This window comes from Trematosphaeria pertusa, assembly GCF_010094035.1.
Source record: "Trematosphaeria pertusa strain CBS 122368 unplaced genomic scaffold BU26scaffold_13, whole genome shotgun sequence".
In the NCBI taxonomy this organism is placed as follows: Eukaryota; Fungi; Ascomycota; class Dothideomycetes; order Pleosporales; family Trematosphaeriaceae; genus Trematosphaeria; species Trematosphaeria pertusa.
This window is the reverse complement of record NW_022987224.1, coordinates 1,299,095-1,319,085: the sequence shown is the minus strand read 5'-3', so window position 1 is coordinate 1,319,085 and position 19,991 is coordinate 1,299,095. Positions and strand designations below refer to the sequence as shown.

The 19,991-nt window shown below is 40.8% G+C and overlaps 6 protein-coding genes across 6 annotated transcripts; 3 read left to right on the top strand and 3 right to left on the bottom strand.

Annotated features, from left to right (window-relative positions):
- Nucleotides 1-1,962: 1,962 nt before the first annotated feature.
- On the top strand, nt 1,963-4,051 carry BU26DRAFT_522349 (uncharacterized protein). The gene has a single exon (XM_033829772.1). The coding sequence runs from the start codon at nt 2,239-2,241 to the stop codon at nt 3,601-3,603; it is 1,365 nt and encodes a 454-aa protein (XP_033680259.1). The 5' UTR covers nt 1,963-2,238; the 3' UTR covers nt 3,604-4,051.
- A 991-nt stretch (nt 4,052-5,042) lies between these two features.
- On the bottom strand, nt 5,043-5,847 carry BU26DRAFT_79328 (uncharacterized protein). Its single transcript, XM_033836347.1, has one exon. The coding sequence runs from the start codon at nt 5,761-5,763 to the stop codon at nt 5,110-5,112; it is 654 nt and encodes a 217-aa protein (XP_033680258.1). The 5' UTR covers nt 5,764-5,847; the 3' UTR covers nt 5,043-5,109.
- Nucleotides 5,848-6,548: 701 nt separating this feature from the next.
- Nucleotides 6,549-7,244, bottom strand: BU26DRAFT_433851 (uncharacterized protein; the record flags this gene model as incomplete). The annotated part of the gene is made up of 1 exon (XM_033824046.1): nt 6,549-7,244. A coding segment is annotated over one exon (696 nt), but the record flags the coding sequence as incomplete, so codon positions are not given.
- Nucleotides 7,245-8,606: 1,362 nt separating this feature from the next.
- Nucleotides 8,607-10,062, top strand: BU26DRAFT_608102 (kinase-like protein). Its single transcript, XM_033835816.1, has 2 exons — nt 8,607-8,900; nt 8,957-10,062. Exons 1-2 carry the CDS (start codon nt 8,873-8,875, stop codon nt 9,748-9,750), a joined length of 822 nt encoding a protein of 273 aa, XP_033680256.1. The 5' UTR covers nt 8,607-8,872; the 3' UTR covers nt 9,751-10,062.
- BU26DRAFT_522346 (uncharacterized protein) lies at nt 9,634-10,108 on the bottom strand. The gene is made up of 2 exons (XM_033829771.1): nt 10,086-10,108; nt 9,634-10,029 (listed from the first exon to the last, which is right to left on the bottom strand). The coding sequence occupies exon 2, from the start codon at nt 10,024-10,026 to the stop codon at nt 9,826-9,828; it is 201 nt and encodes a 66-aa protein (XP_033680255.1). The 5' UTR covers nt 10,027-10,029; nt 10,086-10,108; the 3' UTR covers nt 9,634-9,825.
- Nucleotides 10,109-10,742: 634 nt separating this feature from the next.
- Nucleotides 10,743-11,211, top strand: BU26DRAFT_568539 (uncharacterized protein; the record flags this gene model as incomplete). The annotated part of the gene is made up of 2 exons (XM_033833781.1): nt 10,743-10,812; nt 10,865-11,211. 2 exons carry the CDS (start codon nt 10,743-10,745, stop codon nt 11,209-11,211), a joined length of 417 nt encoding a protein of 138 aa, XP_033680254.1.
- Between the last annotated feature and the right edge of the window lie 8,780 nt (nt 11,212-19,991).

Genomic DNA, 19,991 nt, shown 5'->3' with positions numbered 1-19,991 from the left:
CTAAATAATAAACTATATATATAGATCTTATACTATATCTATAATACTAGCTCTACTAGGTACTCTAGATAAGTTTAAACTATAAATCTTATCTACTAACGTACTTTATTACCAAACGCCTTATATTACCGAACGCCCCACGATTTCTTAGCAACGAAAATTAACGAAAATTAACCCGTTTTTCTTAAATAACTAATCGAAACCTTAATATCTTTCTATAAAAATTTATATATATATTCTTGATAGCATACTACACTATATGCTAAAGTTGCACTAAGATACATTTCGTAATTAAAAAGCTATACGTATTTAGGTAACTTTTAGAAAAATCTAGTTTACTTCTAGTTAGTAGTATTATATCTCTATAATAATCTATAAAACTTATAGTATATAGTATTTATAACCTAATAAAGGTTTCTAGAAAACTTCTATAGCGCTAGCTATTCTAGGTATAGCGTAATAAGAGATAGAAGTTCGAAAAATGTCTTCTTTAGAGTTTTCTCTTCTAACTATATATATATATAGTTAATCTAGCTATATAAAGTTATTATTTTATAAATTATAGTAGGCTTTAACTATATAGAGCTTATTAACTAATACTATAGTAGCTTTAAGTAGTTATTTAAAAGTAAAGCCTTTTTAGTAGTATAGTATAGAAAGATAGAAAGATACTAAAACTATCTTAAAATTATTACTTCTAAATATATAGTAGGCTTATAGTTTATATAATCTTATAATATATAACTTTATATAGCTAGATTATTTATATATATCTATAGTTAGAGAAGAAAACTCTAGAAAGACTTTTTTAAACTTCTACCTCTTATTACGCTATACCTAGAATAGCTAGCGCTATAGAAGTTTTCTAGAAACCTTTAGTATATTATAAATACTATATACTATAAGTTTTATAGATTATTATAGAGATATAATACTACTAACTAGAAGTAAACTAGATTTTTCTAAAAGTTACCTAAATACGTATAGCTTTTTAATTACGAAATGTATCTTAGTGTAACTTTAGCGTATAGTATAATATGCTATAAAGAATATATATATAAATCTTTATAGAAAAAGATTAAGGTTTCGCTTAGTTATTTAAGAAAAACGGGTTAATTTTTGTTAATTTTCGTTGCTAAGATATTGTAAAAAGTTCGATAATATAGAAGGTTCGATAATAAAGTACGTTAGAGCTATAACCTTCTAGTCTAACTATTTAATCTTTATCTAGTCTAATATCTTACTATATAGATAATACTTTATAATATACTCTAAATACTAGCTAGACTAGATATCTACTATTTAATAGAGTTTATAACTATAATAGTTATTATAGAGAGTATTAGATATATCTACGCCTATTTAAAGAATACGCTTAGCGTAATAGTAATAGTAAACTAATAAAGACTTAGTATAGCTTAGAAGTATTAAAGAGAAGAGATAGAAGAGGTTATAATACTATAGTAGTATAGAGATAGTACTCTTATATATAGTTATAATAGGAATAATAAAATACTACGCCGCAGAGAGTAGAGAGCTTTAAGACGACGCTTAAGGAAGAAGAGGCGGGTGTTACGATCGCAGAATCGAACCAGGACCAACGCGCTCCAGATAAAAACCAGAGGGGGACTACAGAGCGGGGGCGATCACGTGAGGGGTCACGTGAGACGCACGGGATCCCGATCACGGGAACAGGATCAGGATCCCGGTCACGGGAACAGGATCAGGATCCCGATCACGGGAACAGGATTAGGATCCCGATCACGGGGATGGGATTACGCCAAGAGGCGCGTGTATATAACACCGAGGAGCTCGCTCCTTACGGCTCCTCGTAGTTATTACTTTATTTAATAAATTGCTACTGCGACTTGCATAATCCCCGTCCGAAGCATACCCCTTGCCTCCCCGTACGAAAGTGCGACTCGGTCTCAGCCAAGAGGACAGCTCGTAACACCTGACCAACGCGCAGGCACAGTACCACCAATTAGCGAAGACGCCCCGACGCGGTGCGCGGCGCTAATCCTGCCACCTCGTTGGACGGACGGTTACGTGAGCGACCCCGCATGACCGGAATCACGGAGAACCAATCATAGGCACTTGGCCCCGACTGCTGCCTAAAATTCCGTCGCGTCCAACAAACACCTCACCGAAAACAACTCTCGCGAGAAGGAGCGTTGCATATTAGACCTATTTGGCCGGCCATCCCCAAGCACTACAAGAGCTTCTCTCTTCTTCATCATGGACGGACCCTCGCAGTCCACGAAAAGACGGCTCGACACGAGTCTCGAGACCCCTTCATTACCTGCCGCGAAACGAGCACGACTATTCGAGACGAACCTGCAGCAACCCGCGCCAAAGCGCCCTAGAGCCTCGTTCCTCGAAGACCACGTCGGACTGACAGACAGGATTTCCGGGTGGCTCGAGTCTATCGGATCAGACCGAGAAAAACGCTGCCGGTCAGACAGCTACCTTCACGCCTCGAGCGACGACCCCATCCCGAGAAACCGCACGAGATCAGCGCCACAGATGGCCTACAACCGAGATGCAGATGGATACGCCATGCCACCGACACCAAACTCATATGCCGGATCATTTGCGCCGTCGATCGCACCATCAGGCGACGCCGGCGCCACCCCTGGCTCGAGTCGATCATCAAGAGCTCTCGTTGAAGATCCATTTTACCGAGACCAGAACCTAGCTGCAAACGGCATCTACATGCGTTACCGTGACGAGCCATTCCCTGAACACATCGCCAGCGTTGTTGATACGGCACGCAAGAAGCGTGATTCTCCTGGGCCGTCCCCTGACGACGTGTACCGAGACAGGGCCTTGGGCGCCCTTGAGATGGAAGGACTCGACGAGCCAGATGTAGAGGACTACTTCAGGGACAGAGTGTTCCCCAAAGCCGGCGAAGAAAACGACCTGAGGCGCACCTACAGACAGCCGATGTCTAGACATGCCGTACCGAGCTCCGCCAAGCCCAAGCTCAGAGTCAGCAACCCGATCCCTGACATGCTGTACGGATACAGGCGTCATCATGCATTTCCCGACCAGCAAACGCAACTCATCTCCATGGGAACCGAAATGAATGGAACAGCCAACACTCAGGGATTGATGTACCCATTCTTCGTCATCGAATTCAAGGGTAACGGCGGCGACCTCTGGGTAGCGACGAACCAGTGCCTTGGAGGATCCGCATCTTGCGTCAACATTGCCGAACGCCTCAATGACCAACTGAGGAAGTGCAAGAGCAGCAAGGTCCAACCAGTTGACAGCACCGTGTTCAGCATCGCCATGAACGGCGAAGTCGCGCGACTCTATGTCTCATGGAAGCACAACGAGTTGGACTACTACATGCAGAAAGTGAGGAGCTTCTTGCTTCAGGACCCAGAGCATTACATCGAATTCCGCAAGCACGTCAAGAACATCATCGACTGGGGAAGAGACAAACGCCTGACGGAGATCCGAGAATCACTAAATACCCTTCTGGAAGCAGCCGGACAGAGTGCCTCAGAAGCCGCGAAAGCCCGACCTCCACCACGTACCAGCTCCGCTAGCGACAGCAAAAGGCACTGCCCTAGCGACCCGGGATACTACGAATGATCGGTCGTTGGGACATGGACCATGAAGGAGGGGAAACTTGTTACAACCTGCCTGTTACGAGCTGTCCTCTTGACTGAGACCGAGGCGTACTGTCGTACGGGGAGGCAAGGGGTATGCTTTGGACGTGGACTATTCAGTGACAAAGGGGTGGACGCAAGGACACAATAAGTCGCAAGTCGCAGTAGCAATTTATTGAATAAAGCAATTACTACGAGGAGCCGTAAGGAGCGAGCTCCCCGGTGTTATATACACAAGCCTCTTGGCGTGATCCCGCGTCCCGTTCATGCGTACACTAACAGGTCCGGCGCCTCGAGCACGAGCAGCAGTCGCGAACACTCTTCGGCTCGTCTTCCAAAAGCCCCGTCCCCGATCAGCCTCGAAACGAGCCACCGCAGGTTACTCCGTCACTGTCCCCGTCCTAATGGTCCTAACGCCATGGGAAACCCTCTGAGACTCTTTTCTGGTCTTAAGTATATCCGTTCTGAACCTGTCTGTTCGCACGTTCGACGTTCTTTGCATCGGGCGGCGTCCGACGCAAGTCGACCTGGATTCCGAAGTCATGTCCAGATGCTTTGTCTTGTTTCCTTGTTGCTGGTAGCCATCTCATGTGATGCGTTCGGTGTTTCGGACGGCAAAGCGGGCGGGACGTTGAAGGAACCGTTTCGGCAGGCGTATGCTCTCGCTTTTGTTTCGAGACAGGATTGGTCGGCGATGAAGGCTGTTGGGGAGGCAAGGGGCCCCGGGGGGCGGTGGGACGCGATTGCCATCGCCGTTGCAGTCGGGTTGCGAGAAGTGGGCGCGGAGAGTCGTGGGGACAGGGCGCTGGCGGGGGTGCTGGGCGTCGACGGCGTCATGTAGGTGAGGAAGTCGCGCGCGCCGTTGTCCGCCTCGCTCGGGTGTGCCGCGCGCACCGAGAGGGGTATGTGTTTGAAGCGGCTGGCGTCGACCTGTGGGCCGTAGAGGCTTTCCCTGTGCTGCAGTTGCCGCTCCAGCCGGCGTAGAGCGTGGGTGAGGGCGGCCGCGAAGGTGGGCGTTGAGATGGGTGGCAAGAGGTATCTGCCCAGCGTGGCGACTGTGTCCGGAAGCTTCGGCGCGAGCTGTGGTGGGTATGTAGGTCGAGACGGCTGATGGTGACGCAAATCGCGGGCGAAGGCACTGCAAAAGCTTCTCGAGGTCGGTTACCTTACGTAATCATTGGAAGCGAGATTTGCAATGCTCCCTCAATCGTCTAGAAGCGTGGTTGCGAAACTCCCTTCCTGCGTCTTCCAGCGCTGCGTGAACTGCCAAGGTCCGCACCGGGCGTCCAGCCGCCAATGCCACGAGTACGAGGAAGAAAGAGACAGGATTGCGGCACGCCAACGTCATGAATAAGGAGCTTCGAATCCTCCAGGCGAACATGTGGAGAGGCAAGGAGTCGCAGCATGCGCTCCACAACGATCCGGCGCTGGAGGTCCGGTTCAACCGCTCCGCCGTTAAGCTCATGATATGGCGGTACGGTGTCGTGCACTATGCCTTTCCGCCGAAGGAAATCTTGAAGGCGGGAGGCGATATACTCACCACCATTGTCTGATTTGACACGCTTGATGACAGAACCAGTGAATCGTTGAATTGGCTGATTGTGCCGTGTATTGACCCATTCGACGAAGCCCTCGACAGCTTGTAGGGCGTTGGCCTTCCGCGGCGGGAACTTGACCCGGGCGTGTCGGGTGGAGTCGTCGATAAACGAAATATAGTATCGCGATCCGCCAAGGCTCTGGCGGGAAAACTTGCTCGATAGGTCGCTATGGATGATCTCGAAGGGCTTGGTGTATCAGACTGTCCGCTGTGCCGGCCACCAGTTGGCGGTGGGTTGATCCGGACAGCAGGTAGGTGTGGCACTCGAAATCGGCCGGTCGCTCGGAGATCAGCTCCGCGTCCTTGTATAGCCGGGACGCATATCAATTTGTCTGATGTCCCATCGCGCAGTGAAAGTCCATGTATGACGTGAAACCACCAGCGAAGGCGATCGCATGTTCTTTCCTGCTCGGTTGGGATAGGCAGAGGTAACACGTATTCCACCTGGTTAGGTAGCCCGCGGCGGTTGATCTGTCTGCTGTATAACACCATCGGTATGCTTCCCTCACATGACGTATCGAGCGTTCTGCGAGAGGTAAAGGTCATCGGCGAATGCGTAGAGGTCGAAGCGTTTACGAACGTAGGCCCACGAGAAGAGCGGAGTATCCAGAACTAAAGATTTGTCAGTTCTGCGACGGGGTTAGACCCGCCAGGTAGCCCGCAGCGTAACCGGACAGTCCCTACGCAATGTAGTGGCAGCTTGATATCTCCAGCTACGGTGATCGTCCCCTGTAGTGGGAGGAGAAATCGGCGGAACGAGGGTGTAGGCAAGCAGCCGGTAGGCTGTAGGGTGATGCACCGGTGTGCCGCCGAGAAGGTGGGATATCGGCGGAGGAACTGTCGGTCAAGAGGGGAGCCTGTTGATCGACAGGGTGGTACTGCAGAAAGGTAGTGCTGCAGTGGGAGGAGACTGCTGCGGTGTGGCCTGAAGCCTGTGTCCGCCGGTGACGTTGGGTGAACGGCGACGGAGGCAGGGAGGGTACCGACAGCAGCGGTAAATGAGCTAGCACACAATAGAAAGGAACTGCGAAGCAAATATATGGGGTAAACGGGCAGCAGGGGCCGAGCTCATAACCCGTTGAAGAAACGAGGTGTGGTGTAAAAGTTATTAATTCAGGTTCTGGAAGCACAGCCCCGGAAGAGAAAACTGAGCCTTTTCGGATGAGGTAAGCGGACCATCAAAATACCGCCGCGCCATACAAACACCCATACAATGAGGGTTTTTTTGTGGTTTCTGGGTTGGAAATATATAGAAATTGGACTTGAAGCTTTATATTTGTATAGAGGGGCGTATACAGGCTTGTTTTCTAGTGTTGTAGTTTACAATTGAGTTACCAGAGCCTTGATTTTACGCGTTTCTCGCCGTCGCGCGCTACCTGGCCACAACGCCAGGGCAACTCAATAATTCGGCGCTGTATTTCGTCCTGAGTAATCTTACTCCACTCATCTTGCAGCAGGTCCTTGACTTCTTGTATGGTGTTGCACTCAGAGAGGCGCTCTTTGGCCCGTTCTTTGAGGATGTTGAATACGCCCTCAATAACGCTGAGGTCGCAGGAATTAGGTGGGTGATCTAGCAGAGGCAGCCCATGCTCCTGCCTATATATAGCTGGCAGAGAGGCGCTGTTTTTATTGCCGTGAGAGGGATCGCTGTCCTCTACGATATACCAGGTGTATCGTTGCTCCCGGGGGAGGTGGCCGCGCAGCTCGTTCGATCGCGATTGGAGGTGTTGAAAGGCGTCTCTATACCAGGGTAGTATTTTCTCGACGTAGTAGGAAGCTCTCATAGAGTTACCCGGCTTTTTTACCTCTGGCTCCCGAGGCAGAGATGCCTCCCACTCAGCGACTCTGCGATTGTACTCATCCTCAGTCTTAGTTGTTAGCCGACGCCGTGGCTTTAGCGGCTTTTTTACAGGCTTGACGTCGTCGTATTCGTCGTTGTAAAACAACAGACTGTTGGCCTTTATGTACCAGTTAACCCACGCCGCAAAGTGGACCTGATTGCCTTGTTTCCCCTCTTGTGTAACTATATTGCTATCCTCGTATTGGGTGCCTTCTTCTCGCAGTATATTAGGGTGGTGGAGGTCGCCAGGGTCGCAGTGAGCCTCGTCGCAAAATAAGACGCCGTCCCAGAAGCCCTCTAAGGGCTCATATTGGTGGGTGGCGCCGTAGGTTTGGCGCTTTAAGGCTTGCGCGGAGGTGATCTTTTTGGACGTAGCTGCCCTGTAAATACCGGCGTTTCTTCTTGTACGTAAGGCATTGCGTAGGCAGCGTACAGAGGCCTGTATTTTATGGTGTTTCCGCTGTACATTAAGCTTCCGATTGCGTACTGGGTTGACCTGTTTATCGCGACTTAGCAAGGTGGAGAGAGTCTCATCGGAGACCGCAGGAGCCGGGCCTTGTTTGGTGCCCTTTTCTTCCTGTCTTATGTCTCTTAGCTCTCTCCTTCTGTATGCGATATCCCCGTATTGCTGCCTCTCCTGCAGCCATCGTTTTGCCGTGCTGGGTGGAATATTGAGTGTTTCCGTCACCTCTGACACCTTCTGCCCCGCATCCTTCCGGCGATCGTACGCCTCAAAAAATCGCGACTTCCGTATAGTATCAGCGTGGAATTGTCCCTGGCGGTTCGTAGGGGTACTGGGGCGTACGCGCGTCATTTTTTTATGTATATATCGGGCGTGGTGGTGGTGTAATAGCTGTACAAAAAAGTGGTGTTGATGTTTGTGTGGAGGTGTTGACGTTGATTACCTCATCCGAAAAGGCTCAGTTTTCTCTGCCGGGGCTGTGAAGCATTGCTTGTGCTTAGTCATGGCTTCCCTTATAAGACTAGCTTGTGGATAACCCTCGGCTAGCGTTCTGAATAGCTTGCGCCAAGGTTTTGCGTTTTGGGCGCGTTACGGACGAACGAATGCATTAGTAATTAAATCTAGCTTGTACAGAGGTAAAGAAAGGCATACTCCAGAATATCAAATACTATCTGAAGCTCTAGTACCTGTAGAATCGCCTAAGCAACACTCCTTGGACGAAGTTCTTGGAAGGTGTTGACATTGCGGATATAGAAGGAGGTCATGTTCCGGTTCCCGCTGTTGGAGCCGTTTTGGTCCCTAAATCTCGACCGGGATCATGATCCTGTCCCCGTGACCGGGATCCTGTGCGTCTCACGTGATCCCTTCCACGTGACCGGCCCTGCTCCGTAGTTCCCTCCTGGCCCCCTCCGGAGCAGTGCCCGCTCTGTCAGATCCTGTAATCGTAACACCTGCCCCTTCTTTCTAGAGTATCGTCCTAATACGGCCGCCAATCAGAGCCTGCTGCAGCCCCGCAAGCCACTGCAGAGCGCTCCAGCCACAGAACATCGAAAATTCAGAAATCCTGCGCCGCCCGCAGCCAGCGCGCCGGAGTTACCGGAGTTAGTCAAACTCCAGAAAGCCATGCCCGCAGCCAGCCAGCCAGCCAGCCAGCCAGCCAGCCAGCCAGCCAGCCAGCCGCCAGCCAGCAGCTTGCCCACGCCCTGCACCGCGCTCGCTCAGCTTTGCATGGCCGTCGCATATTATTTCTAACCGATCCTGACGCAACAGGCAGTAATAATACGGCGCCGGCAGGCGTTGCAGTTGCCTGCGGGCCCGGAGTTATTGGAGCGAGTAACTCGCGGAGGACAAAAATGACCTCGAAGGCAGCAGTTTCGCCAGGTATGGAGCCCCCTCAGAGTTTTCCATCATTGCCCCTAGTAAGCTAACGCTTGCAGCCTGCGATCACACGAGCCCAGACGGACTGAGCGGCGAAGCCGATATCAACCCTCACGGCCCTATCGTCAATATTATCGAGGGGAAGGGCGAGTTCCTGGGCGGGGGAGCGACGGGACTTGTGGAGCGTCTTGATTCGGGAGATGTGGTTAAGTCTCCTTGGACGGGGCGTCCCACGGCATCAGACTGCAGGCAAGAGATGGCGATCGAGGCGCAGATATATGAGAGACTTGGAGTACATCCCCGACTGGTACAATTCAAACACTGGGACCCTGTTGGCCATGCCTTGACGCTGGAATACATGCCTAATGGCAATCTTAAGGAATACGTTCAGAAGCATGGGCAGGAGATATCGCCATTCCAGAGGCAACAGTGGGTGAGGGAGGTTACTGAGGGCGTTGAGCTTCTACACTCGCACAACGTTATTCAGGGCGATGTTGGGCCGCACAATTTCCTGCTCGATATCGATCTTAGCCTTAAGATCTGTGACTTTGGCGGATCTTCCTTGGATGGCTCGCAGGCCACGGTCGCCCCTGGAGTAAGATACAGGCTGCCAAGCTTGGGTAGGACGACGGTTAAAGAGGACCTTTTCGCTTTAGGCTCAACAATCTACTTTATCGCCACTGGGCACGAGCCGTACGAAGAGCTGACTGACGATCAGGTGGAGAAACTGTACAAGGATGGAGTGTTTCCGGAACTGAGCGAAGTACCCTTCGCAGAGATCATTGCACTGTGCTGGAGACAGGAAGCTGAATCGGCTAAGATCATCAAACTTGTGATGCGCTCATTGGTGTAATGAGCGTGCTACAAACGAAGGACTATCTCAATACATATATCCAACATTTGTCGAATTGCGGAGATTGCGCTCTCTTTAGCGCTGAGAAAAGCCTTCGTCCCGATGATTGGGACACTGAAAGCGACTAGTGGTTGCGGCCAACGTACTCGTTCCTGGGTTTGCGCAGGTAGTGCCCGACTGGAGTGCGGATTGACATTTGACCAGGTCGGTGGATGTGGTGTTACAGGATGAGGGGCATCCGGTATACTTCGTTGTGGAGGTCACCAAGGTACACATTTTCTGCTTGAATCCCTTAGCAAAGGTGGAGTCAGTCTTTCCAGAGATGAGTTACGTACGGATATTTGGTATCGCTGTGAATAGCACGCTCAACCATCCAGCAAACTTCAATAAATATATCAACACGGAAGCGCCCGCAGTAACTGACAGCAGGCTGAGCGGCGACGCCGCTAAACGTAACAGCGGAGCGCCGCCGACACGCAGCAGTCCAATCATCGCCCGCAACGCCCTGTCCGACATGTCGACTGGCTGGGCGTCGAGGCAATGGCCGGTTCTTTACTGCTCGATTGGTTGAGGTGTTGCTTTGAAATCGTCATCGCGCTCGGGACGGAGCAATCGCCGTAAGCCCACTTGAGATGGTAAAGCGCGGTGCAGCAGACCGGGCTCAGCACAGCCAGCCGTTCTTGTGCTCGCATCACAGGCCGCGCAGCGTGCATGAATCCTCAGGGCTTGGATTGGTTGATTGCAGAAGCTGTCTTACCCTCTCTCTCCCAACCTTACCTTAGTTCCAACCTCCATCACTCCAACCGCCATCACTGCCGACCTTCGCCAGCACAGCACACGAGGCTATGGCACCCTCCCCACGCGCGTATCCGAACGTATGTCATCACCCGAGGCCCTCGCACCTGTGGCTCCATCCGGTCGCGAGCTGCTCGCCTTTGACGAGGACCAGCTCGTTGAGTTCCTGAACGGCTGCCGCACCCCGACGCGTCCCCATGGCCGACAGCGTCAACGACAACGACAACAAGCGGGACGCCGGACGAGCAGCAACTCGACGCAGCCAGGGTAGAGCTGCTGGCGACGAGGCAGCAGATCCGCAAGTTTCTCAAGCGCACAGGACCCTTCCAGCGGCAAGAGACGGCCGTCCGCCGCCAGGAGCAGCGGGCACAATGGATCCTCGAGCAGTTGCCCCAGGTTGAGACTGCGTCATCTCCAGACAACAAAGCAACCAATAATGACTCAAGTGTAGGCGGCAGCAAGAAGAGGAAGCTGAAGGGCAATCGCAGCAATCCGGCACGCCAGCCGCCGCCCAAGAGACGGAATCATGAGGCCGGCCAAGGTGGTTCGAGCCAGGATCCGGGGTCAGAAATGGCAGCAGCACCTACCACGGCTGCGCAGGAGCCTCATCGAAGCAAGCGCCGCCGTGTCGGTGACGATGATAGTGGCCGCGGAGGCTCGAGCTGAAGGACGAAGGATGCGCTGAGGCCAGCAACAAACAGAGGCTTGATAGACCGCCGCACCTGGCTCTCCACCGCCATCATAGATATCGCGGATGAGAAGGATTAGCTGTAGCAATGTAACAGCACAAAGACCTAGAGGCCATTAAGACCTTTAGACAGACTATAATTATTCGTCAAGCAGTCAGTATATGTACCAGTGATTTCTATGCTTGGCCACGATGCAACCAACTTTCCATGCCGAGTTTCCTTTCTCCACTTCTCCAAGGCATATTCCTCTAAAGACAAGGAAGGGTACAGGCTTCTCTCTCCCAGTGCCACACCCATTAGTGGGCAGTGCACGAGATCGAGGTGGTTGATACACGATATGGACCGAGTCATGCGGGTAACCGACATCACGCAGACAAATAACAGGCCTTCTGTTTAGCATTCTTCGGCTAGCTATATATTACTTAGAATACAGCAACTTTACTATTCTCGCATCCTGCTTCTTATTTCTCTTTAAACTAGGCTATTCTTAGTTTCTTCTACCTTATATATCTATATTATAAGAATTAACTATAGATTCTACACTATATACTAAAGGCCGAGTTTAGAAGAGGCTTATAAGAAACGTTACTAAGTCTCTTAATTTTTACCTTAGCAGAGTGCTTAGCTCGCTTATAACTAAGAGTCTTAAAGCCTAGCTCTCTATCGCTCTACTATAACAGTAGAGAGGTTAGTAAAAAGAAGACGAGTAGTGCTAGCAAGCTTTAGATATCTCTTTTCTCTACTATCTAAGAGCTAGCCTAGCTAATCGAGCTTAGTAACAATAAACTCTTATTAGCTAAGCCTCTAGCTTGCTTCTAGTTACTATCTACAGCCTAGTATTATAATATAAGAGCTAGCTTCTAGTTTCTACTAACTATATAACGCTCTAGAATATCTAGCTAGATAAGTTAGCTATAGATAGTACTATCTCTATAAGCTATAAGAATAAAAGCGTAAGAGTAGAGTAGATTAGACTAAATTTAGCTATCTAAAAATAAGAAGTAGAAAAAAGCTCTAAGAAGCTTTATATATAGAGTATCTAATACTAAAATACTAGATATAAGATTATATAACTTAGATAGAACTAAGTTAGACTATTATATTACTTTTTCTTATAGAGAAAGCTTATTTCTAAGCTCTAAGACTTTTAGTAGCGTCTTTATACTACTCTTTTATTTTCTATCTATTTAGGTTTTAAATTCTCTACTATTCTCTATAGTCTTCTCTCTTTTATATATCTTAATCTAAGTATCTAACTATAATAAAGACTTTAGCTTATCTAGATATACTATTACGTACTTTACTATTAAACTAGTTACTCTATTAAATAATCTATAATTTCTTAGTAAGAAAAATTAATAGAACTTTATAAGTTTTTCTTAAATAACTAAGTAAAACCTTAATATTTCTCTATAAAAATTTATAAATATATTTTCTATAGTATATTATACCTTATAGTAAGGTTATACTAAGATATATTGCGTAATTAAAAAGCTATACGTATTTAACTAACTTTTAAGAAAAATCTAGTTTACTTCTAGAAAATACTATTATATCTTTATAATAATCTATAAAACTTATAGTATAAAGTATCTATAATCTAATAAAGATTTCTAGAAAACTTTTATAGAGCTAGCTCTTCTAGGTATAGCGTAATAAGAGATAGAAGTTAGAAAAATATCTTCTTTAGAGTTTTCTCTTCTAACTATATAAATATATAGTTAATCTAGCTATATAAAGTTATATACTATAAGATTATATATACTATAAGCCTTCTATATATTTAGAAGTAATAATTTTAAGATAGTTCTAGTATCTTTCTATCTTTCTATACTATACTACTAAAAAGGCTTTACTTTTAAATAACTACTTAAAGCTACTATATTATTAGTTAATAAGCTCTATATAGTTAAAGCCTACTATAATATATAAAATAATAAGTTTATATAGCTAGATTAACTATATATATATATAGTTAGAGAAGAAAACTCTAAAGAAGATATTTTTCTAGCTTCTATCTCTTATTACGCTATACCTAGAAGAGCTAGCTCTATAAAAGTTTTCTAGAAACCTTTATTAGGTTATAGATACTATATAACTATAAGTTTTATAGATTATTATAGAAATATAATAGTATTTTCTAGAAGTAAACTAGATTTTTTTTAAAAGTTAGTTAAATACGTATAGCTTTTTAATTACGTAATATATTCTAGTATAACCTTAGTATAAGGTATAATATATTATAAAAAATATAAATATAAAGTTTTATAGAAAAATATTATAACTTCGCTTAGTTATTTTAGAAAAACTAGTTAATTTTTGTTAATTTTTCTTGCTAAGAAATTATAGAGCTTTTAATAATATAGAGCTTTTAATAATAAAGTACGTTAGGTATTTTATAGTTCTATAGTTTATGTTTAGATAGAACGCTATTATTCTTACTATTAAATAGTAATATAAACTTCTTATAGTTAGTCTAGACTTTCTAAAGTAGTTAGTTAAAATTCTCTTATATCTATACTCTAGGTTTAGTTAGTTAGTATTACCGCTTTATTCTAGCGCTAATTACTTTTATCTTATCTACTACTTAGGCTACTTACCTACTATATAGTTATATTAGCCTACGCTACTTATATAGCTAATTATATTAATCTAGTTAGATAGAAATTCTCTTATTATTTTTATTAAGTCTAGATAAGAAAGATACTTAGAATAGGTTTAAAGCTAGAGATTATACTTTATATTTAGAAGTTAGAATTATTCTTCTAATAGAAGTTAAAATCTATTTCTAGCTTAGATAACTAAACTACTATATACCTATAATACTAGTTTTACTTTCTTCTAGTATAGTAGCCTCTACTATATCTTTATACTATAAAGAGACGTAGCTATACTACTAAGTTAAATCTATCTAACTACTATAGCTATTATTACTTTTATTATTTTATTAATAGTAACGTTCTCTTTTTCTTAGTATTTTTATTAATTTATAACGTTTTTATACTATCTTACCTCTTAATTTTCTATTCTACTACTTTACCTATCTATAAAATACTATAGAAAATTTCGCCTAAGGTCTTCTTTAAGTAGGCTACTAAGAACATAGCTATAGAAAAGAAGAAAAACGTTATTAATAGTAAATAAGTTCTAAAAGAGCTCTAGCTAAGAATAAAGAAAAACTATACTTAAGCCTTAGCGCTATAGACTTAGTAAGTTTACTATAATATATTTAAACTAGCACGCTTTTACTAACTTAATCTTTTAATACTAGATATAAGACGTTAAATCTAGAAGCTAGTCTAGATAATATTAAGATATCTAAAGACTTTATAATAACTATAGTATATAGAATTATAGGCAAATATAGTAATAAAAAGCTAGACTTATAGACTATAGTCTAGTACTATAAAGATTTTACTACTAGCTAGAGATAAGCTAGAATAATAGAAGAATAGAAAAAGAAGAAGAAGAATAAAAAAAAGAAGATAAAAAAGCTAGTATAGGTAATAAGCCTAAACGTAATACTATTTACCTTAAATATAAATCTACTATAGCTAGCTAGACGTTTTACGCTATAGGTACTAATTATATAAATAGTTTATTAAGTATAAGCTATATAATATTCTTAAGCTACTCTATAGAAAGTAGCTATAGTAATATAGCTTATAAATTTATTTTCTTTATCTAGAAATATAGTAGTAGAAGAATAATTAGTTTATACTTCTAAAGCTATAGCGTAAAGTTAAGATATAGACTTTTATTATAGTTTATATTTTTAGTATTTTAAGAATTAGTAAATATATAGAATCTATATACTATCTTAGTTCTAGTAGAAGCTTACGTTTTAGAGTAAGTCTATCTAGAATTAGACTATATAAGCTAATAGCGCTAGTTTAGAATATAATCTTTATAGTCTTTTATAAGAAGTATAGTAATATAGAATTTACTATATTATTATAATTATAGAATTAGAAATAAGGTTAGTTAGCTAGAATAGAGAAAAATAGTAGGCTAAGCTTAAGGTTATAGAAAAAGAGATTACGTGTAGAGTTATAGAAATAATTAGAGCTACGTAACGTAGATTAGGTAGATTAGATAGAGTAAGGTAGATTAGGTCTAATCTATAGAACCTAGGTCTTAGCGCCTAATCTAGCTAGAATAGCACGTATATATAAACTAGAAGAAGCTTGCTTCTTATAGCTTCTTATAGTTATTACTTTATTTATTAAATTACTACTATAACTTATAATTTATAGTAATATTACGTCTACCTCTTTATTACTAAAGATTCTAGCCTAAAGTACACCTCTTATCTTCTCTTACAAAAGTAAGCCTTAGTCTTAGTTAAGAGAATAGCTTATAATAAAATAACTACCTAATATTAAAGAGTAGAACGACTATATTAATAGTTAGAACCTAATCTAGAAAAACCTAAGCCTAGAAGCTAACTATAAAAGAATAGATTATAGAACTCTAATAGGTTATTATAGTACTCTAGAAGATAAGCCTCTAATAGGTAGAGAAGCTAGCTATAGTAAAACAACAGGTCTAGGCTAAGATTACCTTACCTTAACGCTTTAATAGTAAAAGAGAGAACCTTAACGCGTTTCTAGTAGCTATAGAACTCTACCTATAGTATAATACTATAGTATTTCTATAGAATAAGAACAAGATTCTAAAAGCTATAATAAACATAGAAGAGAAAGCTTTTACGTAGGCTAAGCTCTATATATTAGACTAGCTAGAGAATAAAGGTAATATAAAGAGAACATAATAGTCTATAAATAAAATCTTTAAAAGCTAGATAGAGTTTATAAAATACCTTAGAGAAACGTTTAGAGAAGTTAACGTATATAAGATAGCGTAGAAAAAGTTATTCTAGCTATAATAGACTAGATTAGTATTCTAGTACGTAGCAACGTTTAGGTAGCTAAGCGCTTACCTAGACTAGAATAACTTCGCGCTAGCAGAACTCTTCTATAAAGAGTTAAAAGAGTTAGTTAAGAATAATATTGCGTACGCTAAATAACTAGAGAACCTAAGCAACACTATAGAGATAGTAGTAAAAATTAACAACTAGTAGTATAAACAAAACCTAGAACGTTAATAGAGTAGAGACTACTCTATACTATTAATAGTTAGAACTAGATAACTATAGACTATATTCTAAAAAGACTCTATAGATCTAGACTAGGTTAAAACTCTATAGAAAGAAAAGTAGACTCTACAAATAAAGAAAAAGATATAATACTTTAAGAAAGAGCTATACCTAGTCTATAGTAAAAAAGAATACTTTACGTAGAAATACCTAAAGAAAAAGAAGATAGTTAAGATAATCTAGGTAGACTATAATAGTCTTATATAGATAGTATACTAGAGAGATAAGACTAACTTAGAATAGTACTCTACTAGAGTCTAGGCTATTATGCTAGAATACTCTACGTATATAAAATATCTTACTCTAGAAGTAATCTAATAACGTATTAACGCACGATAGTACTAGATATACGTAGAAATCTATAATATATAGAGCTATTAGTATATATACTAGAATATTCTATTTACTAATAAAGAATTCTAGAAGATATTAGACGCTCTTAAGAAGGTAGCCTAATTAGTAGAATATCTTATAGATAAAGAAGTATACTTATATATTTAGAAGATATACTAGAGCTTCTCTATAAACTATTCTAGAGCTAGAAAAGCTAAGTAGTAGTAACTAAGATGTGTAGAAAGAGGTAGGTATTAAGACCTCTTCTATAAGGTATACCTAACTAAACTATTCTAGAGAAAGAAACTCTCTAGACTACTTTTATATAACTAGAAAATTAAAGTACGCCTATAGTAGAAACTATACTAGTTATGCGAGAGAAACTACCTAGAATATAACTATATCTACTAAGCTTATCTCTTAGTTATCTACGGTAGAGAAGAAAGAGTAGTAGTTAAGATAGCTACTAGTACATAGAGACTAGACAACAAGAAAATCTAGGTAACTACGTACATAAATCTCTATTCTAAGAAAGAAACTAGCTAGATAGTAATACCTAAACTAATTAAGAAAGTCTATAGTAAAGAATATTACGCTAAACTATAGAATTAATATGCTATAGAATGCTAATATTATTAGAAATAGTATTAAACTATAGAATAGGTAGCCTAACACTCTAATTACTATACGCTTAACTATAGATAGTACTTTCTAGAATAGAAATACCTATACTATAGAAAAAGAGCTAGAGATAAATATATAAAACTCTATTAGACTATATACTTATTAGAATAATATCTAATATATATAGTAGAAAAGAAATAGAGGTTAGTACTAGCTACTCTCTTAAAGTTAAAAAACTAGCAGGTCTCTAAGGCAGAGGTCTAGCCTAGAAAGGCTCTGTTTAGACTATAGGTAAAATTATTACTCTAAAACCTAGAACGCTGCGTATAAAAGCTATATTAGAAGAAAGAAAGCTTATAGCCTATATAGATAGCAAAGTAGCTAGAATATACGTTTTAGCTAGCCTAGTAAAGCTACTAAACCTACTATTTTAAGAAAAATAATAGCTATACTAAGTACAACTCGTAGATAACTAGCTATCTACCTTTAGCTAAGAATAGATTTACTTAGAGACTAAGGCATAGATACTAGATATCTAGAGAATACAGAAATAATAATTCTATAATATTATAGAACTAGAAAACATAGATATACTTCTAGAGCTAGATTAGCTATAAAGATATAACTCTAATATTAATTAGATTAGGTTAGAACTCTAGAAAAGGCCTAGAGTAGCATAAAAGGCTAGAGTAAGACACTACCTAAGAGCTTACTAAAAGCTAGAGGTAAAGATTAGAAGAATATCCCCCGCAGGTTTAACAAAATAAGCAAGAAAACAACTATAAGACGTTAGCGTCGTATAGATATAGAAGCTATAAACTAATATAGAGTAACTACTCTAGAAAGTTAAAAAGAACTATAAGGACTTCGCGTTATTATTTAATAGACAAGATAACGGCGTTCTGCTAGAATATAAACTATAAGACTACAAGATACCTATAGAAGATAAAGCTACGCTAAAACTAGAGCTAATATACCTACTTAGCTATAAGTAAAGAAAGAAGCTCTAAAGACACTTAGAGAGACTTCTACGCAAAGAATATATTTAAGAGAGCTAGAGCCTAATAGCCTCTCTAGTACTATTCGTACTAAAGAAAAACGAATAGCTAAGACTATATATTAACTACTAATAGCTTAACTAAGCAACTTAAAAGAATTACTATCTATTCTCTATAATCTTAGAACTTATAGACTAGCTTGCAGGAGTATAGTAGTTTATAAAGTTTAATATTAGAGAAGAGTATTACTAGATATAAATTAAGAAAGAACACGAGTAGAAAATAGCCTTTAGAATAAGAGAAGGCCTATATAAATATCTAGTTATACTGTTTAGACTTACTAACACACTAGTAATATTCTAGAGTATAATTAATATAGCTCTATATAAGTACATAGAAAGGTTTATAATAGCCTACCTAGACAACGTACTTATGTATTTAAAAAGAGAACTAGAAGAATATAAGAACTATGTATAGAAAATACTATAGAAGTTTAGAGAGTATAGACTTCTAATAGCTTCTAATAAGAGTAAGTTCTACTATATAGAGACTAGCTACTTAGAATTCTACCTAACCTAAGAGAGAATCTAGATAGAGATAGACAAGGTCTAGGTAGTTCTAAACTAGCCTATACTCTAAATAGTAAAAGAAGTATAATTCTTTCTAGAATTTATAAACTACTACTAAAAGTTTATCTAAGAGTATTTATAGATTACTACTCTACTTATAGAAGTTACTAAAAAGAACTAAGAGTTTAGATAGAAAGACCTATAATAATAAGCGTTTAAGATGCTAAAATAAATGTTTACTACTGCACTACTACTATAAATGTTTAATAAAAATAAACTAATATAGGTTAAAATAGATATATTAGACTAAGCTCTAGAGGTATATCTTAGCTAACCTAGAGAAGATAGTAAGTATTAACTATACTTCTTCTACTTAAGAAAGTTCTTAGTACTAGAACTTAACTATAATATATATAATAAGAAACTTATAGCTATTATAGTAGTAATAAAGAAATAAAGAATATACTTAGAAGGCGCTAAGTACTCTATTAACGTAGTATTAGACTATAAGAACCTTATAGCGTTTATAACAACAAAAACGCTAAACTAATAATAAGTTAGATAGGTAGAAACACTAGCTACACTAAACTTTATAATTTAATACTAAAAGAGTACTAAAAATAGAGCCGCGAATATACTTAGTTATAGAGCTAACTACGTAGACACTATAAAAGAGAAATATAAAGCCGTGCTCTATATAAGACTAGATAGAACTCTAGAATATAACGAACTATAAGTTAGCTAGATTATAGAGATTAGAGACTAGTAGAATAATAGGCTAGAGCTACCTAATAAATAAGAATAGCGAGAAGTACTAGAAACGTTATAAATAAAGTTTATCTAGAAATTCTATAGCACTATAACATATAAGTACTAGAGAATTAAACGTACTCTTAAGAGGCTACGCTAAGAATATAAATTTCTTATAATAAAGAAAAAAGTTATAAGAATAGTACGAAAGTACGTAGAGTACTAGTAGAATAAGGTAACTAGGTACTAACTCTATAGGCTACTATAACTCTTAGAACTACCTATAATACTATAGTAATACGTTACTATAGACTTTATTACAAAG